Raw genomic sequence first — 22,946 nt, 5'->3', positions numbered from 1 at the left:
AGAATGTTATTAGAGTAACAACGCTGGACTTGTTTGTTGCCCAGACGTCTTTATTCACTGTTGGCATGTACAGTGGGCAAGTGTCTTTGGTAGGACAACTAAAAATGCTCTGAAGCCTTACTAATAGCAGACACAGTGTTCTCCTAATACCTTTAACTGAACAGGTTCATTCATTCATTACAACTTAATTCGATTTTTCAAGAAAATCCCAAAAGTATACATAATAAAAAAAATATATAAAGAAAAGTTGAAAAAACGCAGCCGCTACAAATCACAATAGGCAAGTTAAAAACACATACAACCATTAAAATCTAAACAGAGTCATCAAAACCAGTGCCTACTTTAAGCACAATATAAAAATTCAGTGCATATGCAGGATCCAGGATAAGAAACAAGTCATAAATTAGCAAATAGTGAGGGACTCTAACAATTGCAAAAAACAGAAAAACTGTTCCTACTTGGCTAAAACTCCAAGTCAAAAGAAGAGGCCTGATACACTTGTGACGAAGACTATCAAGGCTTGGGCATGTCATGACTATGTGAAAGGTGTCAGGAGTGGAAAAATCATCATAAGGACATGCCTGCAGATCTGATACTTTGGACTGCGACCTTTACACAACAGAAGTTGGTAAAACAAATTAAATCTAAAATAGGTTAACAGCCTGCAATGTAATTTATACATTTCCAGCGTAAATGGAGTTCCATGCCAGGGACACATTTAACCATATTAAAATAGCACACAGAGTGCTTATGAAGTGCTGCGGACTCTTGCTCGGCTGCCGCCCTGGTGAGGGAGTCCTGTTTTATCCAAGAAATGTCCCTCCTCACAATGTTTTCCGGTTCAACAAAGAGCTCAGGGCGGTCCAGCAAAGTTAAGGTTAGTCTGATATGAGAGCCATGAAATGCTCGACATATAATCCAAGCCCAGACAGTCACTAATGATAAGTCTAAGGATCAGGTCATCCTTTAACCAAATCAACAGCCAAAGAAACAAGGGATGTCGTCCAATAAGGTCAGAAATATACCCCAGCACACCTTCCTCATGAACCATTTCGGAAGGTATAATATGGGGAACTCTATGAAGGACTTTCATGGAAGAGTTTTCTAAGACCTGTAATTAGCTAGATGACACAAAACTCCAGATGTCGCACCCGTAGCAAGCCACCGTAATACACTTTGCCTTGAATACTTCAAGCATGGTCTCTACATGTCTGGTGTATTCACCTAGACAAGGCGCGCTGCACCCATTAATTGCTCATTTTAACCTAATGGCATGTTTCTTAAGCAAGAGTTGTCAGGTAGGATCCATAGATATGAAAAATGATCAACCCTAGAGATGGGGTAACCCTTTATCGAAAAACTTTCAGAACTAGTGTTTCTGGGGCCCACCACCATAACACAGGACTTAGGGGGTCATTATGACCCCGGCAGTGAGTGGTAATGTGGCGACAGTACCGCCAACAGGCTGGCGGTACATACCGCCACATTATGAGAATGGCTTGTCGGCTGCAGCCAACCCACCACTTCTCCACTCTGACCGCCATGGTGGTAGCAGCCGCCGGGCTAGAGATGTCCATCTCCAGCCCGGTGGCCGCTATAGTACAGCTGGCGGCATGTTGAGCCAGCCTACCAGCATGGTTTTTGTGGCGTTAGCAATGCCGTGAAAACCATGGTGGTAGGCCCTACTGGTGACGGGGTATTCCTTCCCTGTCACTGGTAGGTGGCTCCCCCCCCACTCTCCCCCCATCCAAAACACTCCCCAAATACCCCCATCCCTCCTCCATCCACACTCCCCACCCCCGATCCTCTCACTTCCCCATACACACACACACACACCCGCAGGCATGCACCACGCATACACCCACTCACTCACACTGGCATACACGCATTTATACACGCATACATCCAGTCATACTTGCGCACCTTCGTACACATTCACACTGACATGCAGGCACGCACTCACTGCACAATTCTTACACGCATTCACACACATGCATACACCCACGCAAACAACACTACACGCACAGACTCATTCATGCACACAACACCCCCCCCCCCCCCCCCACACACACACACACACACCACAACCCCCATTCCCCCTCCCCCGTCGGAAGCTCGACTTACCTTCCAGATGGTATTCCGGCAGGGAACGTGAAGTGGCGCTACCGCCAGCAGCGCCCAGCAGCAGAACACTGCCAGGCCACATCACAGGTCATGATACGCCTGGCAGCATACTACTGGCGTGCAATGCTGGTGGTAGCAGCGCTAGCTTACCCCCATCCGCCAGTATGATCACTGCAGGATTTCCACCCTTCTTGTGGCGGAAGTCCGGCAGTGATCATAGTATGGCGGATGGATAGTAGCCGCGGTGACGGTATTTTGGCAGCCGTCACGGCGGCAGTAGGATTTTTTTTTTTTTTTTTTTTTTTACTACCAATGACATAATGAGGGCCTTGGTGTTATTTATGGTAAGATCCAGCCCATCCATAAAAAGTACAAAAAGATCTAGAAGGCAGTGTAGACCCTTGGCCGTGCGTGACATTAGGATGGTGGCGTCTGCATTTAAGAGAATAGGCAGACGATGACCGCCCATACTCGGTACATCCACCCTTGGTCCAATGAAGCACGTTCTAGACCATTAATGTAAAACGTGAAGAGAAAGGAGGCGAGCAGGTTATCCAGTTATTTTTTTATTTTGTGAGCAGAATGGCAATGTAAAGAGTGTGTATGGAAGGGTTTAACCAACTGAAAATATACTTTGCTACTATATTATTTATTGGTGAGACATTACCTAAGTGTATGCTTGATCTGCAGGTTGCATTTACAAGAAAGTAAATGCAATTGACTATCCAAAGTAGTCCCTGTTGTGAAAAAACAAACATGGGTTGAAAGAAAGGAGTCACTATCAGATTATTAAGCTCACTTCTTGGGGTATGACAGTCTTTCTGCAGTAATGAAAGACCAAGAACATGAATAGCTCTGTGGGTTTAAACAGTCTTCTGTTTCATCAGCAACGAATAAAGTGGATACTGACAAAGCTAGAAATGTTGATATTTTCTCAGTCTGAGAAGTATCCTCGATGCTGTGTTTTTGAGTCCTCATTGCTAATGTCATAGCTCGGGTTTCTAGTCCTGCATAAATGACAGTCCCAAAGTCTAATATAGATGATCCAGAAGCTTTCATTGCTTTTAATCTGGGAGGAAAGTATATGGATCGTATGATAGTGACTGTTCAGAGTTTTGTTAATGTACCAAGTTTTCTTATCGACTGAGGGTACCCTGCAAAATGTTGATGCCTGTTGAGCTTAAAAATGTTGTATGGATAGAAAAACCCACTCATAATTTGAGCATTAATAGTGCTCATTCCAACTGACAGCAGAGCAACTAACGCCATTGTTGCTAAGTGGACATTTTCAAATGCTACAGTATTACAGCAGATTGTAATCCTGACTTCATACTCGTAGATCTTTTTTTTATGACAGACATTTGCAAGGCAGTAATAGGGGGCTTTCCACATTCTTTTCAAACATTACTTTTTTTGGATGAGTCTTCTAGAAAAGATACTCTTTTCGGTCAGGAAATGTTGTGTATCCTGTTTGCATGGAGCCTGATTAGACACATGTTGTTTCCTCCCTCCTATTATAAAGAAGTGAAATTGGAATCTAATCAATTCTTAAGAAGGGAGAGCATGATAATAGCATAAGGAAATCTACCTTAATGGAGATTCTGATGCTCTTTGGCTTCCTCTCTCTCACCAGTGGTGGGCAGCCATCCTCTCCTTTAAAGTGCAGTGTGGACCTATTACCTTTCATGTTTGAGAAAAAGCAAACGGGAACTGTTTGAGCCTGTTGATAGTGCTTGGATGGGAATAGGGTGGCACTTGTGTGAGGTGTTCAAATTTTCTTTTAAAGTGACAACATTTCATAGATGAATGTTTCCTGTTCTGGCTTCAAACCAGGCATTTCCCAACTAGAGGAGCGGAGTTGAGCAAAGGCAAGAATACTGGAATAGTTGTTAAGGTAATTGTTTTCTATTTCTGATGACAGTAGCACAATAGGTGTATCCAGTTTTCAGAATGTATACATTTTTTGCTGCTTTTTTCCACCTACACTCTACGTTTGAAAATTCAGCACTAACTAGATTTGCTTAAATGTAAAGAGATTTAATGACCCTTCTGTTTCAACATGTTTAGGTTCTCCAGCTTTGCCCAGCTCCATTGCATGTTTTGGAACCTCACTAGATGAAGACGACGTGGAGGAGGAGGATGAAGAAACGGAGGATTCAAAATCAACTACCACAACAACCCCATCCTCATGCCATTCGACCCCACGAAAAGGAAAAACACATAAACATATTCTCAACGGACATGGTATGTTATTGCGTCCAATTATTTTGTGTGCTTCCCAGAAAAAAATGCACAAGAAAACTTATGAAAGGGTTGAAGTTCCTTGTTAAGCTGTGCAAGAAATTGAGCGAGCATTAGTGGAAGGTAACACATGAGAAATAAATTCACAAAAGCTTATTGAAAAAAGATCCAAGAAGAAAAATACTACAAGCGCATAATTCCTTTACCAAATTTTCTATTTCGTTACTATTGCAACTGCGTTTTTAGCTATTGAGATCTGTTACTCATTGTGACAACATCTACTTGCAAATATGCCATGTTTATTCCGGTTTGATTAAATGGATAAAGGAGTTCATTTTTTCCAGCCTAGAAGTGAAAATCATCCGTTCACTAGCATTTGTACAGATTATGGATGGGTCTCTGGGAATATTTTCATTATATGAGCATATCCCAGAGAAAGAGTTATATGTTTGATATGAATAGATTTACCCTTTCATTTGTAACAGTGGATTTAAATGATACTTAGTTGCTGTACAAATTGTTTTTTTTAACAATTGAGGTATTAAGTTCTTGAAATAGGCCTCATTCACAGCATGTGCTTTGCTTATATGAATGAAGGAACCTGCGTTTTCTTTAGAAATGTTCAGGTTACTGAGTGATTGCTCCACTATTGCACTTAAGGGTCTCTTCCACTTTCATCAATATTAACACTTCTCAGGCACATATTGCCCTGCTGCTGAAAAAGTATCTCAAGTTGGTCTCTAGGCTTTTTGCTCCCATATGCTGCATAAGAGGGTTTCCAAATAAACGTTCCAGAAACTAATCACATAATGTTGAACTCCCTTACTTTACCAAATGTTAGCTATGGGCTAGCATTTGATCAAGGCAACCATAAGCAGCAGAGTATGTCAGACCCTACAGGCAATGAACCTACATATTCAGTGGCATGTGTGGATGTAAATACACATGCTCTGCTTACTCCTGCCATCTTGTGTTGGGTCCAGACTTTTGCAAGCTGTTTTTCTTCAAAGAAGTGTTTTCTAGTCACAGAATCGAGTTTCTCCTTTTTCTCGGTGATACTGCATATGGGCATCAACTCCTTTGTTAGATTGTTTTCTCTCTGCTGTTGGGTTCGAACATGTCTTCGTTCTGTCTTTCAACTTATTCTAGTTCAAAATATTTCCTTTGGTCTTCTCCTTATCAACGGTGTTGTTTCACGATCGCATATTCCCACCTTCGTCTCCTTTAGTCAGTCTGGGCACTGATCGTGCACCCTCAGGGGTGACCTCGCCCATTTAGGGCCTACCTCACCACTTGACACCAATGAGTATGTCGAACTGATGGAACGGACACCGTTTTGTTTCAGCCTTCAGTGCCACTCGAAATTTCCCAACACCTACCAACATCAGATGTGTAACCTGTGCCTCTCCCCCGATCACCAAGAAGCTACCTACATCGCCTGTATATTCTTCCAGTCAGAGAAGACCCTTCGGGAACGAAGAGCTCGTTGGTTGGAGAGGGTTCATAAGAGTCCAAGTGACACCCCAGACATCAGGAAGGAACACGCCCAGGAGGAGAGACAACAAGAGGCAGCCTTCTCCATCCAGGACTCAGACTCCAGCGTCCAGTCGGTGATGAATACCACAAGGTAACATCTGCACAACCCGTGAGTATTGTGGTCCCTCTTGCCCATCCTAGAGATCACCGGACTGCCACTGCTACCAGCCCATGGTTGGATCTGAAAAATTGTTTCGGCTGCCCTGCCCTCGGATTTGGCTCTGAAAATAGCCAAGACCAAAACACTGTCTTAGGCTTCAACCTCCGGCACTTCGGTCCAAGGCACTTAAGTCCAAACTTTAGCTCTGTGTACTTCGGGACAGACCCGAACAGCTACCACTTCTTCCTCTGTGCCTAGCAAAGTGCACCAACCGAAAACTTTGGTGCAGAAAACCACAGAGACAAGATCTTCGGAGTAGAAGGACTTTAGCCTGTCTTCAGCTATGTCTTCACCTGTGGAACCTATTTTGTAGATGATGGCCACTGGACAGCACTGCTCCTATATCCAGGAAGGTACAGGGTGCGTTATTGCTTTCCCTCCCTGTACTTTTCGAGAGGGAATTATCCTTCCGTGAGGCTTTGAACATTTCTCCACCTTCAAAGAAGGTTACCAAGGACAAGGCTTCCTCCACACCTCACAGGTCTTCTCCACCTCTTCCTTCTACACCTCCACCTCCTGCTTCTCCTCCACCTCCCTCCCCTCCACCTCCACCTCCCTCCCCTCCTCATTCACCTGCCTTACCTACTGCAGGAGACTTTACACCTCAGGGATTCCCTGTGTACACTGGGCTAGATTTGGGTGGGACACAACAGGATCTAGATCCATGGGACACGTATGACCCTGATCTCACGTTGAACAATGACCCAGATTTGTGCCCTGCACGACCCTTCCTGCCAGAGGATAGCACATCCTATCAACTACACATCCCACACTAAACTCAAAGAAGGCATGGTTGTACCCAGTTCAGAAGAGGGTGGAGACCATCCAGAAGTGTCAGTCAGTGACAGTGAGGACTGTCATGAAGCTCATGGGCATGATGGCATCATGCATCCCATTGATCCCGCATGCAAGATTGCACATGCGACCCATCCAGGAATGGATTTGCAACAAATGGTCACAAGCCACAGGAAGCTAAGGTGGGAAAGGTACAAAAGGAAATACAAAGGTGGAATCCTATAAACATAAGCATAGGGAGATCTTTCAAGACACCAACTCCTGCTGTGACCATAACAACGGGCACATCATACAAGGGTTGGGGTACTTGCTCAAGCCCTAAGAAAGTATGTGGCCTTTGGAATGACTCTGATGCAGTGAAACCCATCAATTAAATAGTCTTCCTAGCCCTAATGGCCTTCCATATGCACTTGACAGGCAGAACTGTTTTGATACCATGGACAGTACAACCAACATGTTTTACCTGAACAAACAAGGGGGAACAAAATCCTTCACCATATCGAGGCTAGCCCAAGACATTTTTCACTGGGCAATACAGCATCTAATAGCTCTAAAAACAATTCACCTACCAGGAGAACTAAACACAGGGGCAAACAAATTAAACAGACAGGAAAACCGCTCACACGAGCAGCAAACACAAAATGCTAACACTTTGCCTTCAGGTTTCCTCACCACTCAACAACCTCGCCCCCCCCCCCCCACACACTTGAAAGGGAATTCCCTGCCAATAAATTGGTCAGGGAAATTTGCATACGTTTTTCCTCAAATTCCCCTGATCCATAGGGTGCTAGAGAAGGCCAGACAATCGAGGAACAAAATCCTCCTCATAGGCCCTGAGTAGACAAGGGAGACGTGGTACTCAGATCTGCTGGAAATGTCCAGGGAACAAGTGATCACACTGAAGTCAGTAAAGGACCTACTGTCAATTCAACATGGAGTAGTATATCACAAAGAGCCAGCCAAAAGGAGCTAGCAGCTTGGCTCCTGAATACGTAGAATTCGGTCACCTGCAACTCCTTGAAAGGACAATGGAAATCCTAAGGGAAGCAAGGAAACGACGCACACAAAAATGCTACACACATAAGTAGAAAAGACACATTAATTCATCCACAAACAATAGGATGGACTCAAGGACGCATCCAGACACAGTATTAATATAGCTCACCCATCTGCTAGACAGTGGCCTTACCTATGCATCACTAAAGGTACATCTGGAAGAAATAGTGGCTTACATTAGAGACACATTACATCTACAGTAGTAAAGAGATTCGAAGAAGGATCAAAAAGGGTGTCACCACGAAGATCAGCACCAGCACCTTTATGGAGCCTCAACACGGTGTTGACTCAGCTAATGACAGAGCCATTCGAACCCATGCACAAAACGGACGTAAAGCCACCCTCAAAACAGCCTTTCAGTTAGCAATCACCTCACTACGCAGAATTAGCAAATTAAAGGCATTGACAGTCCTGGAGCCGGACTTGCAAATACACGAGAACAAGGTGGCCCTTAGAACTAATTCACACTTCCTACCAAAGGTAGTGATGCAGTTACACATTAATCAGATCATACTATTACCGGCTTTCTTTCAGGAACCAAAAACACAAGCTGAAAGGGCCTTGGACTTTAGAAGAGCTTTAATATACTACCAGCAGGGAACCAAAATATTTTGCTAGGGAAACCAGCTTTTCATGTCATTTGCCAAAACAACACTTATCTGCATATCCCAGAGCACAAACAATCAAAAGAAGGGCGCCACACCAGTGTACCTAGCCAATATACCCATAGAGAATCTGTGCTGCAGTGACATGGGCATCTCCACACACCTTTGCAAAACACGACTGTGTGGACTTTCAGATGAACAAGGAAGCACAAGTGGGTCAGAAGGTACTAAGACAGATATTTGCCAGCTCATCCACATTTCACCCCAACTAACCCATGGATTGGGATACTGCTGTATAATCTTAATACACAGCATATGTATCCAGAAAAGGATTCATGCGACAAAATGAAATGGTTTCTTACCTGTAGAGGTAGTTTATCAGTTTGGAGAGTTTTCCGGATTCACTTTCAACCCACCTACTACTGTAAAAATGGTAGACGCCCCAAGGGAAAAAGAAAAAGAAACAGACTAGAACACAACTTTCCCGACCCAACCACTAGATGGAGGAATAATGCACAGCATGTGAATCCAGAAACCTCTTCAAACTGTTAAACTACTTCTACAGGTAAAAAAAACATTTTGTTTCTTGCCTTCCCAGATAAATACTTCAGTGATACATTTTTAGCTTATTCATGAACTGTGGGGGGCGTTGCAGGAGAAGAGTTTGCATGATGATTAGTATTTTAGGTCGGAGAGTCATCTTGACAACTGCAATTCTGAAACCCCCCCCCCCCCAAAATTAGAAACAGCCATGTCAGCTACCAAGAGTGTAATTCTAAATGGGTTGTGGGAGAAGGAGGTTTGTATAGCTGAGTTTGGCGGTTTTGCCTGCGCAAGGACAGATTTTAAATCCTAGGTGTTCAATAGCATGTGTAACTGCAGATAAACATGCTTTGCATAAGGTCGCCATCTAGTGTTGGGCTCGGAGTGTTACACGTTTTTCTTCAAAGAAACTTTTTTGATCACAAGATCGAATGACTCCTCTCGGTGATAGTGTGCATGGGCTTAGAGTCCTTTGTTAGATTGTTTTCTTTTTGCGTCTGGTTCGGACCTGTTCCCTCTCGCTCCGGTAGATCTTGATTCGGTACTGTCTGAACTTCTCTATCTTTGCCTTCAACGTCGGTATCGTTTTCAAATGCGTTTTCTCACTACACTCGATCTGATTGTAGTGTCTGGATCGATTAAACAACCTTTCTGGTGCCCGCGTCCTTGTCGGGCCTACTGCATCACAGGCTCATGGATTGGACTCCATTTCGATTCTGCCCCCGGTGCTAAACCACGTTCCCCTACACCGACCAACACTTGGTGTGCAACCACTGCATCTCTCCAGATCATAAGGAAGAAACCTACGAGGCATGCCGATCCTTCCGATTCGAGGAAGACTTTACCGGATCGAAGAGCAAGACTGCTAGAGATGGCATCAAAGTTGACCGAACAAACGCCTGACATTTTCTGAGAGGAACAGGCGCAGACTGCAGTTTCCATTGCAGACTCTGATTCTGACTGTGACTCAGATGGGGACAGCCAAGTTATTCCTACGGCGCAGTACTCCAGCCCCTTCCCATCACTAAAAACAGTTTAAAAAGTCAGCTCAGAAGGCTTTGGGTCCACCACTGCTTGCTGGCCATGGTCAAACTCGAAAATTACATCTCAACGATAGGCCCTCGGTGTCGATAAAGGCCAAAATGCACTCGACCGAACAGACTGCCATGCCTGTTTTGGAATCGAGTCGTAAGATTGAAACATCCACTTTGGAACTGAAACTGCTACATACCACCTTGGAGCCGAAGCAACCAAGCTCCTCTTCTGAGCCGAATAAACTTCCATCTGCTTCAGAGACCACATTTTAAGCAGTCTATCACCAAGCTTTCAGAGCATATATTTGTTAGAAGTAAACATTTTCCATCTTCAGAGGAGTCAACAGACATTAGGCCCATTCTTAAGGTCATGGACTATAAACAGAAGAAAATACAAATTCAAAAGGTTACAGGGAAAATTATTGCCTCTCCTCCTCCTATGACCAAGTGGAAACTGTCATTCCTAGAAAGTTTGGAATCTGGCCCTTCACCGGCAAAACTATTTAAGCACAAGGAGAAGCCATAGACAGTGCATCAGCCTTCTCCACTGCATTCGCCTTTCTACTTCTCCACTGCATTCGCCTTTCTACTTCTCCACCACCACCTTAACCCACACAGTTTTCTGCACAATCTCCTGTCTCCTCACACAGGGATTATATGGGTGACAATCCTTAAAATATGGACCTATGGGGTATGTATGGTTCTGACCCAATTCCATCTAATGACCCTGATCTGTATCCCACAAGGCCATCTCCACCTGAAGACACCACGGCCTATAATCAAGTCATTGCCAGAGCAGCCACATACCACAATGTGCAGTTGCACTCTGAACCCATAGTGGATGATTTCCTACTCAACACCCTATTCTTTACACATAAGCAGTACCAATGTTTGCTGATGCTACCAGGCATGTTAAAACATGCTGGTCAATTGTTTAAAGAGCTGGCAAAGGCTAGGGTACTAACACCTAGGGTAGATAAGAAATATAAAGCTGCACCATCAGACCCAATTTTTATATCACAACAATTGCCACCTGATTCCATCGTGGTTAGTGCAGCCAGGAAAAGAGAGAATAGTCAGCCCACAGGGGATGCTCCTCTCCCTGAATAAAGAAAGCTGCAAATTTGATGCAGCAGGCAAGAGTGGCAACTCAAGCTGTAAATCAGTGGAGGATTGCCAATTCCCAAGCCCTTTTAGCCTGGTATGACAGGGCTCATTAGGACGAAATGCAGGGGTTCCTGCAATATCTCCCTAAAGAACACCAAAAAAGGGCACAGTGGATAGTGGCAGAAGGACAAACTATTGCCATCAAATTAGATCCACACTAGATGCAGCTGACACAGCAGCTAGGGGAATCAATGCTAGTGTTACAATCAGGAGGCATGCTTGGTTGCGGTCCTCAGGATTCAGACCTGGGATACAGCAAGCGGTCCTTAATATGCCATTCAATAAATAACAACTATTTGGACCTGAGGTGGATACCGCCATTGAAAAATTAAAAAAGGACCCTAATAAAACAAAGGCCATGGGTGCCCTTTACACATCACCTTTTTGGGGCACTTTTCGTAAGCCCCAATTCGTAACCCCCAAACATCAGAGGCCTCTACGTTCCAACAAAAACAGGGACAACCGTTTTATTCCAGGGGATCTTTTAGGGGTTTGTGTAGAGGACACAGTTTCAGAGGTAGGGGTAAATTCACTGCCACAAAAGGTGCCTCCACCTCATCAAAGCAGCTTTCTCTGTATCTCCACACAGCACACATCTCCTGTGGGAGGGAGGCTGCAACTTTTCCAGTCATTGTCATCAAATTACATCAGATCAGTGGGTACTGTCAATTATCCACAATGGTTGTTGCCTAGAACTCATCTCCACTCCATCAAACATTCCCCCTCGTTCACACAGGCTTTCTCCGGAACATATTGTTCTGCTAAAACAAGAGGTAGAATCTCTTCTACTTGAAGGTGCAATAGAGCTAGTACCCATCAATCAACAAGGAACAGGAGTATATTCTCTATACTTCCTCATACCAAAAATGGATGGCACTCTCAGACCAATCTTCGACCTCGTACCTCCTAATCACTATAGTCTCTCAGAGCACTTCCTAATGGTCACTCTTCAGGATGTCATCCCTTTGTTACAAAAACAAGACTACATGACAGCATTAGATCTAAAAGATGCTTACTTCCATATTCCCATACACCCAGCACACTGCAAATACTTGAGGTTTGTGATAGCAGGCAAGCACTACCAATTCAAAGTGCTATCCTTTGGAGTAACAACAGCACCAAGGGTATTTACCAAATGCCTAGCACTGGTTGCAGCATACCTCGGAAGACAGTATATAAATGTCTTTCCCTATCTGGACGACTGGCTCATAAAAGCCAGCACCATTCCAACCTGTCAGCAACAACACACAATACACAATCGATACTCTACACAGTCTAAGGTTTACAATCAATTACCACAAGTCTCACCTTCAGCCAGCGCTAATACAACCATATCTGGGAGCATTCTGAACACTGTCAGCATTAGCCTATCCAAACCCACAAAGGGTTCAAGCGTTCCACATTCTCCTATCTCAGCTATAATACAATCAACTTACACAGTAAGGATTATCATGAAACTATTGGGAATAATGGTATCCTGCATATCAATAGTACCCAATACACGTCTAAACATGAGACCCTGCAACAGTGTCTTTCACAACAATAGTCTCAGGCACAGGGTCAGCTTCACGATTGTGATGGTGTGGTTGGACCGCCAGACTTACAACTCTCTGCAGTGGTGGAATTACACCAACATATCAAAAGGCCGGCCATTTTAGGACCCTGTGCCACAGACCATAATAACCACAGATGCATCAGTGACAGGTTGGGGAACCCATCTCAACACTCTTACAATACAGGGAGAATGTGACTCAATTCGGCAGACTTGCCAAATAAACCACTTGGAATTGGTAGCAGTGTTCTTAGCACTCAAAGCATTCCAGCCACAGATCACACACAAGACAGTGTTAATAAGGACAGACAAGATGACAACAATGTAATGTCTACAGAAATGGGGGGGGAACCCTCATCTCAATTGTCTCCTTGAGTACAGACAATTTGGAAATGGGCAATTCACAATCACATTGATCTATTAGCAGAGTATATCCTGGGGATACACAACCAACTAGTGGACTTCTGAAGTAGGAAGCAGCAACAAATACAGGAAAAGGGAGATTCACCTACAAGTAATTCAACAGTAGTTTCACATGTGGAGAACACCAAACATAGACCTCTTCGCAAACAAGCGAATATGCAAAATGCCTAAACTTCGCATCCAGGTACCCACACCCTCGATCCAAGGGCAATGCTCTATGAATCAATTGGTCAGGGATATTTGCTTATGCTTTTCCCTCCTCTCCCAGTAATTCAGTTGCTGTTCAACAAAATCCATCACACTTCCCGCACTATGATACTCATAGCTCCCACCTGGGCACGTCAACACTGGTACACAACACTATTGGATCTATCTGTAGTACCACATCACAAGCTTCCATACAGACCAGACCAATTGACTCAAAACAAAGGTCAAATCAGGCATCCCAGTATGCTCAACCTGACGATTTGGCTCCTGAGTTCATAGAATTTGGATATTTACAGCTTAAATCAGAATGTATGGCCATTCAAAGGGAAGCATGTACACTTACCACCAGGCAGTGATATGCAGCTAAATGGAAACGTTTTGTATATTACTGTCAACCCAAAACATTGATCCACTTAAAGCAGCCGTACAGGATGTTTATGCTATTTGCTTTACGTACAAAACGCTAATCTTGCATATTCATCTATTAAAATTGATTTAACAGCAATATCAGCCTTCCTCCAAAATATACCTCTCTGTTTAGAATTCCTGTCATAAAAGCTTTTATGGAAGACCTTAAGAGTTATTCCACCGAGAGTTCCATCAGTTTCACCCTGGAATCTTAACATTGTGCTCACAAGGCTTATGGTTCCACCTTTTGAACCCATGCATTATTGCGCACTGCATTTTCTATCATGGCTTTCCTGGTAGCAATTACTTGCTTAAGCAGAGTAAGTGAAATACAAGCATTTACTTAAGAAGAACCCTTCTTCCAAATTCACAAGCAGAAAATAGTACTTAGGACAAATCCAAATCTTCTACCCATAGCAGTCTCACCATTTCACATCAGTCAGTGGAATTGCCAGTCTTCTTTCCACAGCCAGATTCAGTTGCTGAAAGAGCTCTCCACACTCTTGATCTCAAAAGAGATCTTCTGTATTATATAGACATCTAAACAACGTTTTGTGGCTTTTCAACAGCTTCACAAAGGTAATCCCATTTTTCAAACAAGGATTAGCCAGATGGATAGTAAAGTGCATTCAGACTTGCTATCTTAAAGCTAAAAGGCAACTATTATTAACTCCTAAAGCACATTCTACTAGAAAGAAAGGAGCTTCAGTGGCATTCTTGGGAAATATACCAATGGTAGACATCATGCACAGCATCCACATGGTCTACACCACACACATTTACTAACCACTACTGTGTGGATGTGCGATCTCGCCAACAAGCAAATGTTGGTCAAGCAGTGCTTAAAACATTATTTCAAACTACTCTGACTCCTACAGGCTAGCCACTTCTTACTTAGGAGGGGACGGCTTTTCAGTCAATGCAAAGCATGTTTATCTGCAGCTACACATGCCATCGAACTGAAAATGTAATTTACCCAGTGTACATCTCCCAGGAAGCCTGTATCCGTCGTGGTACTTTCTCATGTAAATATATGTTCGGTGGCATGTGTAGCTGCAGATACACATGCTGTGCACATCCCGCCATCTGGTGTTGGGCTCGGAGTGTTACAAGTTGTTTTTCTTCGAAGAAGTCTTTTCGAGTCACCAGATCGAGGGACTCCTCCCATTTCGGCTCCATTGCGCATGGGCGTCGACTCCATCTTAGATTGTTTTTTTTCTGCCATCGGGTTCGGACGTGTTCCTTTTCGCTCCGTGTTTCGGGTCGGAAAGTTAGTTAGAATCTCGGAAAAATCGTCGGTATTGTTTGCGTTCGGTATCGGGTTAGTTATAACAGATCGACACCGACTTTTGAAGAGCTCCGGTGGCCCTTCGGGGTTTTTTCGATTTCCCCCCCCGTCGGGGCCTGGTCGGCCCGGCCACGTGTCTCTTCAAGGCTGATGGAACGGACCCATTCCGCTTCTTCCCAAAATGCCATAACAAGTATCCATATACAGATCAACATCTGGTCTGTAACTTGTGTCTGTCTCCAGAGCACAAGGAGGATACCTGTGAAGCCTGTCGAGTGTTTCGGTCGAGGAAGACATCAAGAGACCGAAGAGCAAGAAGACTGCAGATGGCGTCAGCGCCGACAGGACAAGGGCGTTTCGAGGAGGAAGAAGAAAGCTTCTCCATCCATGAATCGGACTCGGACGAGCTCAATCCCGAAGAAACACCGAAAACCGTGAGTAAGACATCGAAACATAAAACTCACGAGAAGACCACAAAAGCCCAGGGGACGCCACCGCCAACAGGCTATGGCTTAACCCGAAAGATAGGTGACCGATCATTGGCACCGAAAAAGGGCATGCATGTAGCGAAGTCATCCGACTCCGGTCGAGATACCGCCACACAGCAATCTCGGGCCCAAGACACCGGCCCGAACAGATTCGGCACCGAAATAGTTCGGCACCGAGAAACCACAACGCCTAAAATAAAGAAGGTTGCCTCGGAGCCCAAAAAGGCGACCGAAAAGATTTCGATTCCGAAACATCCAGCATCGGAACAGAAAACAGGTTCCTACACAGAGGAACAGGGATTGTCCTCCCAGATGCAAGGACATTAGTTCGGAGAGGAACTTCAATCTGTTGAGCCAGACTACACTCAAAGAAGGCTCCACATTCAAAAAGACACAGGGAAGATAAGCACTCTTCCCCCAATTAAGATGAAAAGAAGACTTGCCTTTCAAGAAAAGGACAAGCAGCCACAGGCAAAGGTGGCAAGACAAACAACTTCACCACCATCTCCACCACCATCAATGCACACATCACCGGTAGCCACTCCACCACTGATGCAATCTCCGACTCATACTGCAATGAGTCAAGATGATCCTGATGCATGGGACCTTTATGATGCTCCTGTATCAGATAACAGCCCAGACTGTTACCCTACAAGGCCGTCGCCACCTGAAGACAGTACATCCTACACGCAGGTGGTCTCAAGGGCAGCTGCGTTTCATAACGTCACCTTGCATTTAGAACCAATTGAGGATGACTTTTTAATACTCTCCTCCACTCATAGCCAATACCAAAGCTTACCTATGCTCCCAGGAATGCTAAAACATTCAAAACAAATATTTCAGAAGCCTGTTAAAGGCAGAGCCATAACTCCAAGGGTGGAAAAAAAGTATAAGCCACCACCAACAGACCCTGTTTATATTACGCAGCAATTAACACCAGATTCTGTGGTTGTTGGGGCAGCTCGAAAGAGAGCAAACTCTCATACCTCGGGAGATGCACCACCTCCAGACAAGGAGAGTCGCAAATTCGATGCTGCGGGTAAAATAGTTGCAGCACAAGCAGCAAACCAATGGCGTATTGCCAATTCACAAGCACTTTTGGCAAGATACGATAGAGCTCATTGGGACGAAATGCAGCATTTCATAGAACACTTACCCAAAGAGTTCCAGAAAAGGGCACAACAAGTGGTAGAAGAAGGACAAAGTATCTCCAATAATCAGATACTGTCATCAATGGACGCAGCAGATACAGCTGCAAGGATAGTAAATACTGCAATAACAATAAGGAGACACGCATGGTTGCGTACGTCAGGATTCAAGCCGGAAATACAACAAGCCGTGCTGAATATGCCCTTTAATGAACAGCAGTTGTTTGGGCCGGAAGTCGACACTGCTATTGAAAAACTCAAAAAAGATACTGATACCGCAAAAGCCATGGGCGCACTCTACTCCCCACAAAGCAGAGGCACATTTCGCAAAACACCATTTAGGGGAGGGTTTCGAGGTCAACCTACAGAGGCCACAACCTCACAAGCAAGGTCCACTTATCAAAGCCAATACCAGCGGGGAAGATTTCGGGGGCAATATAGAGGGGCACAATTCCCAAAAAATAGAGGAAAGTTCCAAAACCCCTCAAAACAAACAGTGACTTCCAAGTCACACATCCCCAACACATAACACCTGTGGGGGGGAGACTAAGACAATTTTATAAACATTGGGAGGAGATAACAACAGGCACTTGGGTACTGGCAATTATCCAGCATGGTTATTGCATAGAATTTCTCAAATTCCCTCCAAACGTGCCACCGAAAACACACTATGTCAAAACAACATATACATCTTCTAGGACTAGAAGTTCAGGCATTACTACTAAAAGAAGCAATAGAATTAGTACCAGAACACCAGAAAGGAACAGGAGTTTACTCTCTGTACTTTCTCATACCCAAAAAAGACAAGACTCTGAGACCTATATTAGATCTCCGAACATTAAATACCTACATCAAATCAGACCACTTTCACATGGTTACATTACAAGACGTAATCCCACTGCTCAAACAACAAGACTACATGACAACACTAGACCTAAAGGATGCATATTTCCATATACCGATACATCCTTCACACAGAAAGTACTTAAGGTTTGTATTCCAAGGAACACATTACCAATTCAAGGTGTTGCCATTCGGAATAACAACTGCGCCAAGAGTTTTTACAAAGTGCCTAGCAGTCGTAGCTGCACATATCAGAAGGCAGCAAATACATGTGTTCCCGTACCTAGGCGATTGGTTAATCAAAACCAACACTCTAGAAAGGTGTTCACAACACACAAAGTATGTCATAGAAACCCTACACAAACTAGGTTTCTCAATCAACTACACAAAGTCACACCTTCTGCCGTGTCAAACACAGCAATACTTAGGGGCGACAATCAACACAGCAAAAGGGATTGCCACTCCAAGTCCACAAAGAGTTCACACATTTCACAATGTAATACAGACCATGTATCCAAAACAAAAGATTCAAGTCAAACTGGTGATGAAACTACTAGGCATGATGTCTTCATGCATAGCCATTGTCCCAAACGCAAGGTTGCACATGCGGCCCTTACAACAGTGCCTAGCATCACAATGGTCACAAGCACAGGGTCAGCTTCTAGATCTGGTGTTGATAGACCGCCAAACATACATCTCGCTTCAATGGTGGAACAGTATAAATTTAAACCAAGGGCGGCCTTTCCAAGACCCAGTGCCACAATACGTAATAACAACAGATGCTTCCATGATAGGGTGGGGAGCACACCTCAATCAACACAGCATCCAAGGACAATGGGACATACAGCAAAAACAGTTTCACATAAATCACTTAGAACTGTTAGCGGTATTTCTAGCGCTCAAAGCATTTCAACCCATAATAAGCCACAAACACATTCTTGTCAAAACAGACAACATGACAACAATGTATTACCTAAACAAACAAGGAGGCACACACTCGACACAGTTGTGTCTCCTAACACAGAAAATATGGCATTCGGCGATTCACAACCACATTCGCCTAATAGCACAATTTATTCCAGGAATTCAGAACCAGTTAGCAGACAATCTCTCTCGGGATCACCAACAGATCCACGAATGGGAGATTCACCCCCAAATACTAAACACTTACTTCCAAATGTGGGGAACACCACAAATAGATCTATTTGCAACAAAGGAAAACTCAAAATGCCAAAACTTCGCATCCAGGTACCCACAAGATCAGTCTCAGGGCAATGCGTTATGGATGAGCTGGTCAGGGATATTTGCTTACGCTTTTCCCCCCTCTCCCACTCCTTCCATATCTAGTAAACAAATTGAGTCAAAACAAACTCAAACTCATACTAATAGCACCAACATGGGCAAGACAACCTTGGTACACAACACTACTAGACCTCTCAGTAGTACCTCATGTCAAATTACCAAACAGACCAGATCTGTTAACACAACACAAACAACAGATCAGACATCCAAATCCAGCATCGCTGAATCTTGCAATTTGGCTCCTGAAATCCTAGAATTCGGACACTTAGACCTCACACAAGAATGTATAGAGGTCATAAGACAAGCTAGGAAACCTACCACTAGACACTGCTATGCAAATAAGTGGAAAAGATTTGTTTATTACTGCCATAATAATCAAATTCAACCCTTACACGCATCTGCCAAAGATATAGTAGGATACTTACTACAATTGCAAAAGTCAAAGCTAGCTTTCTCTTTAATAAAGATACATCTTACCGCAATTTCAGCCTACCTGCAAATTACGCACTCAACTTCATTATTTAGGATACCAGTCATAAAAGCATTTATGGAAGGCCTAAAGAGAATTATACCACCACGAACACCACCAGTTCCTTCATGGAACCTCAACATTGTCTTAACACGACTTGTGGGTCCACCTTTTGAGCCCATGCACTCTTGTGAAATGCAATACTTAACATGGAAAGTTGCATTTTTGATTGCCATCCCATCTCTAAGAAGAGTGAGTGAAATTCAAGCATTTACCATACAAGAACCATTTATTCAAATACACAAGCATAAAGTAGTTCTACGGACAAATCCAAATTCTTTACCAAAAGTGATCTCACCGTTCCACTTGAATCAAACGGTAGAATTACCAGTGTTCTTCCCACAGCCAGATTCTGTAGCTGAAAGAGCACTGCATACATTACACATCAAAAGAGCACTAATGTACTACATTGACAGAACAAAACTAATTCGAAAAACAAAACAACTATTTATTGCTTTCCATAAACCTCATACAGGGAATCCAATTTCTAAACAAGGCATTGCTAGGTGGATAGTTAAGTGTATTCAAACCTGCTATCTTAAAGCAAGGAGAGAGCTGCCTATTACACCAAAGGCACACTCAACCAGAAAAAAAGGTGCTACCATGGCCTTTCAAGGAAATATTCCAATTAACGAAATATGTAAGGCAGCAACATGGTCTACGCCTCATACATTTACCAAACACTACTGTGTAGATGTGTTAACTGCACAACAGGCCACAGTAGGTCAAGCTGTACTACGAACATTATTTCAAACAACTTCAACTCCTACAGGCTGAATCACCGCTTTTGGGGAGATAACTGCTTACTAGTCTATGCACAGCATGTGTATCTGCAGCTACACATGCCATTGAACGGAAAATGTCACTTACCCAGTGTACATCTGTTCGTGGCATTAGTCGCTGCAGATTCACATGCGCCCACCCGCCTCCCCAGGAGCCTGTAGCCGTTTAGAAGTTGATCTTGAACATTTGTAAATTTGTAAATATATTACTTTAAACTTCATTATGTATATACGTATTCACTCCATTGCATGGGCACTATTACTAGCATACACAACTCCTACCTCACCCTCTGCGGGGAAAACAATCTAAGATGGAGTCGACGCCCATGCGCAATGGAGTCGAAATGGGAGGAGTCCCTCGGTCTTGTGACTCGAAAAAAGACTTCTTCGAAGAAAAACAACTTGTAACACTCAGAGCCCAACACCAGATGGCGGGATGTGCACAGCATGTGAAACTGCACCGACTAATGCCACGAACAGATGTACACTGGGTAAGTGACATTTTCCATATATATATATATATATATATATATATATATATATATATATATATATATATATATATATATATATATATATATATATATATATATATATATATGCACATATATACATGCACACAATTACTCACTCCTTACTTCACCCTCCTGTGGGAAAACAATCTAGCAAAGGACTCTGTGCCCATGTGCACTATCACCGAGAGGAGGAATCACTCGATCTTGTGATTCGAAAAAGCTTCTTAGAAGAAAAGCAAGTGTAACACTCCGAGCCGAACACTAAATGGCGACCGTATGCAAAGCATGTGAATATGCGCACTACATGCCACAAACAGACATACACTGGGTAAGTGATATTGTCCATTCCACCTAGTTGGTTGCCTAAGTGAAGGGGAAGGTGTCTTCCAGAATAGCCCTGGCCTGAGGTTTTGTGGTGAGACCAAGAATTTGTGATTTCTGGATTTTTATTTTGAACCCTCATATCTGGCTAAAGGCCTCGAGATCAATGCTGAGGCGGTTGCACAGGTTTGACAGGGCACCAGGACCTTCGCTGCGTATGGAGCCAATTTATGTTTGTTGCTTCCTATAGTAACTTCTATGATTAGGGAGTTGGACCAAACTCTCACAATGGGTTTTGTGGTAAAGGGCAGAAAGGAACAGGGAGAGTGGGCACCGTTACCTTGTGCCCTGTAAATCCCAAATGCCTGCAGTTTTATTCCATTGACTCACAACCTGGTGGCTGAAAGGCATGTATAGCCACACCACACCTACTTCTTATATCTGGTGCCAAAACCGGTTGAGAGTTATCTGCAGAAAAGGGCCAATAGACCCTGTTGAATGTCTTTTCTGCATTTGTCAAAAGGGGGAACACGGACTGCTTCTTGTGCAGCACCTTATCAATAAGGTGGAGACTTTGGTATTCATTGCTACAATTTCTATCAGACCCTTGATATATAGGAGTTAAGGCACTCTGCTAGGATGCAGTGAAAAGCTTCGTGTCAGTATTCAGTGGCGATATTAGCCTTTATGAATCTGTGAACCTGGCTTCTTCCCTAGTTTGTGGATTACTGTTCTAACTGCCTTGTGCATTGTATCTGCAAATTACTCAGAATTTCAAAAGAAGTTAAATAGGCACACCAGAATTGGGGCAGTGAGGGGGCTGAAGGTTTTGTTGAAGGCTGGAGTTAATACATCTGGGCCCAGGGCTTTGCATGTTGGAGTTTGGCAATTCTTGTTATCTCATCTTCTCATCAGATGTCCGATTCCAAAGAGGTGGCCTGCTAGGAGAGAAGCCCTGTGACATGGGTTGTGGGAAGACATAGGTCCCTATAGTTTGAGCATACCTTCTCTGCACTGTAAAAGGTAGTATAGAAGTGTTCAAAAGCCTCTGCTGTGTCTTCATCTGAATGGGCTTGTTTCCCACCTGGGGAGGCAGTCATTGCTACCGTATCTCTGTTCAGCCACGCACAAAGTTTGCAAGCTAACATCTGTTCCCACTTTATTGCTTCCAGCATAGTATGTTTTGTATAGAGAAGGATGTGCTACACTTCAGCATAGTCCAAGGCATTCAGTTGCCTTCTACCCAGTGCTAGCTATCTCCATATTTTTGCGTCAGTTTGTTTTTGCGCTGCTTTGAGTTCTTTCTCCATACCTTTTAAATCAAGGCTCTTATCTACCCAATCTTTGTTAAATAAAACTGAAATAGCTATGAAGGAGCCTCCTGTTTCAACGGCCTACAGGAGAATATGCCAGAGATGATGATTGTATGAAACACTAGATTTCCTGCTGTATCCAAGTCTTTGCAGTATTCTGCAGGAAATTACCATTGTCTCCAGTGATGCCCAGAGATCTGAGCTCTGGTTGTTCCAAGGGAGAGCAGGACAGAGGAGTGGTTTGACCGGTCTGAACTCCAAATTTTTACATGTGGTGCAGCCAGGATGTGGGAAGAGGCCAGATATAAGTACAGTCTTACATATGTTTGAGTGCTGAATAGAAAGAATAGTCTGAGGGATTGCCAGACATCTGACAAGTCCACATCGGACAACCTTATTACACCCTTTGGTGTCAGGGCCCTATTTTGGCTGTCTTTCTGGGGTACTCTGTCTAGTATTGTGTCTATAACTAAGCTGAAGTCTCTTCTAGCCAATATGTCTTTATTGGGAGAGGCCAACACTAGAGAGAGGGCTTTGCATATAAACTGTTCTTGCTGTTATTTAGG

General features: G+C 43.7%; 1 protein-coding gene across 5 annotated transcripts in view; it reads left to right on the top strand.

The window, feature by feature from the left end:
• The window catches only part of JARID2 (jumonji and AT-rich interaction domain containing 2), a 589,480-nt gene that overhangs the window by 361,511 nt on the left and 205,023 nt on the right, over positions 1–22,946 (top strand). For all 5 annotated transcript variants that reach the window (XM_069218785.1, XM_069218783.1, XM_069218788.1 and 2 more), the window contains exon 5: positions 4,192–4,368. In XM_069218785.1, the coding sequence (XP_069074886.1) occupies positions 4,192–4,368 (177 nt within the window). The remainder of the gene's footprint in view (positions 1–4,191; positions 4,369–22,946) is intronic.

This window comes from Pleurodeles waltl, chromosome 2_1, assembly GCF_031143425.1.
Source record: "Pleurodeles waltl isolate 20211129_DDA chromosome 2_1, aPleWal1.hap1.20221129, whole genome shotgun sequence".
Lineage (NCBI taxonomy): Eukaryota > Metazoa > Chordata > Amphibia > Caudata > Salamandridae > Pleurodeles > Pleurodeles waltl.
Note: the sequence above shows the minus strand (reverse complement) of the source record. Positions and strands in the feature narration are given on the sequence as shown.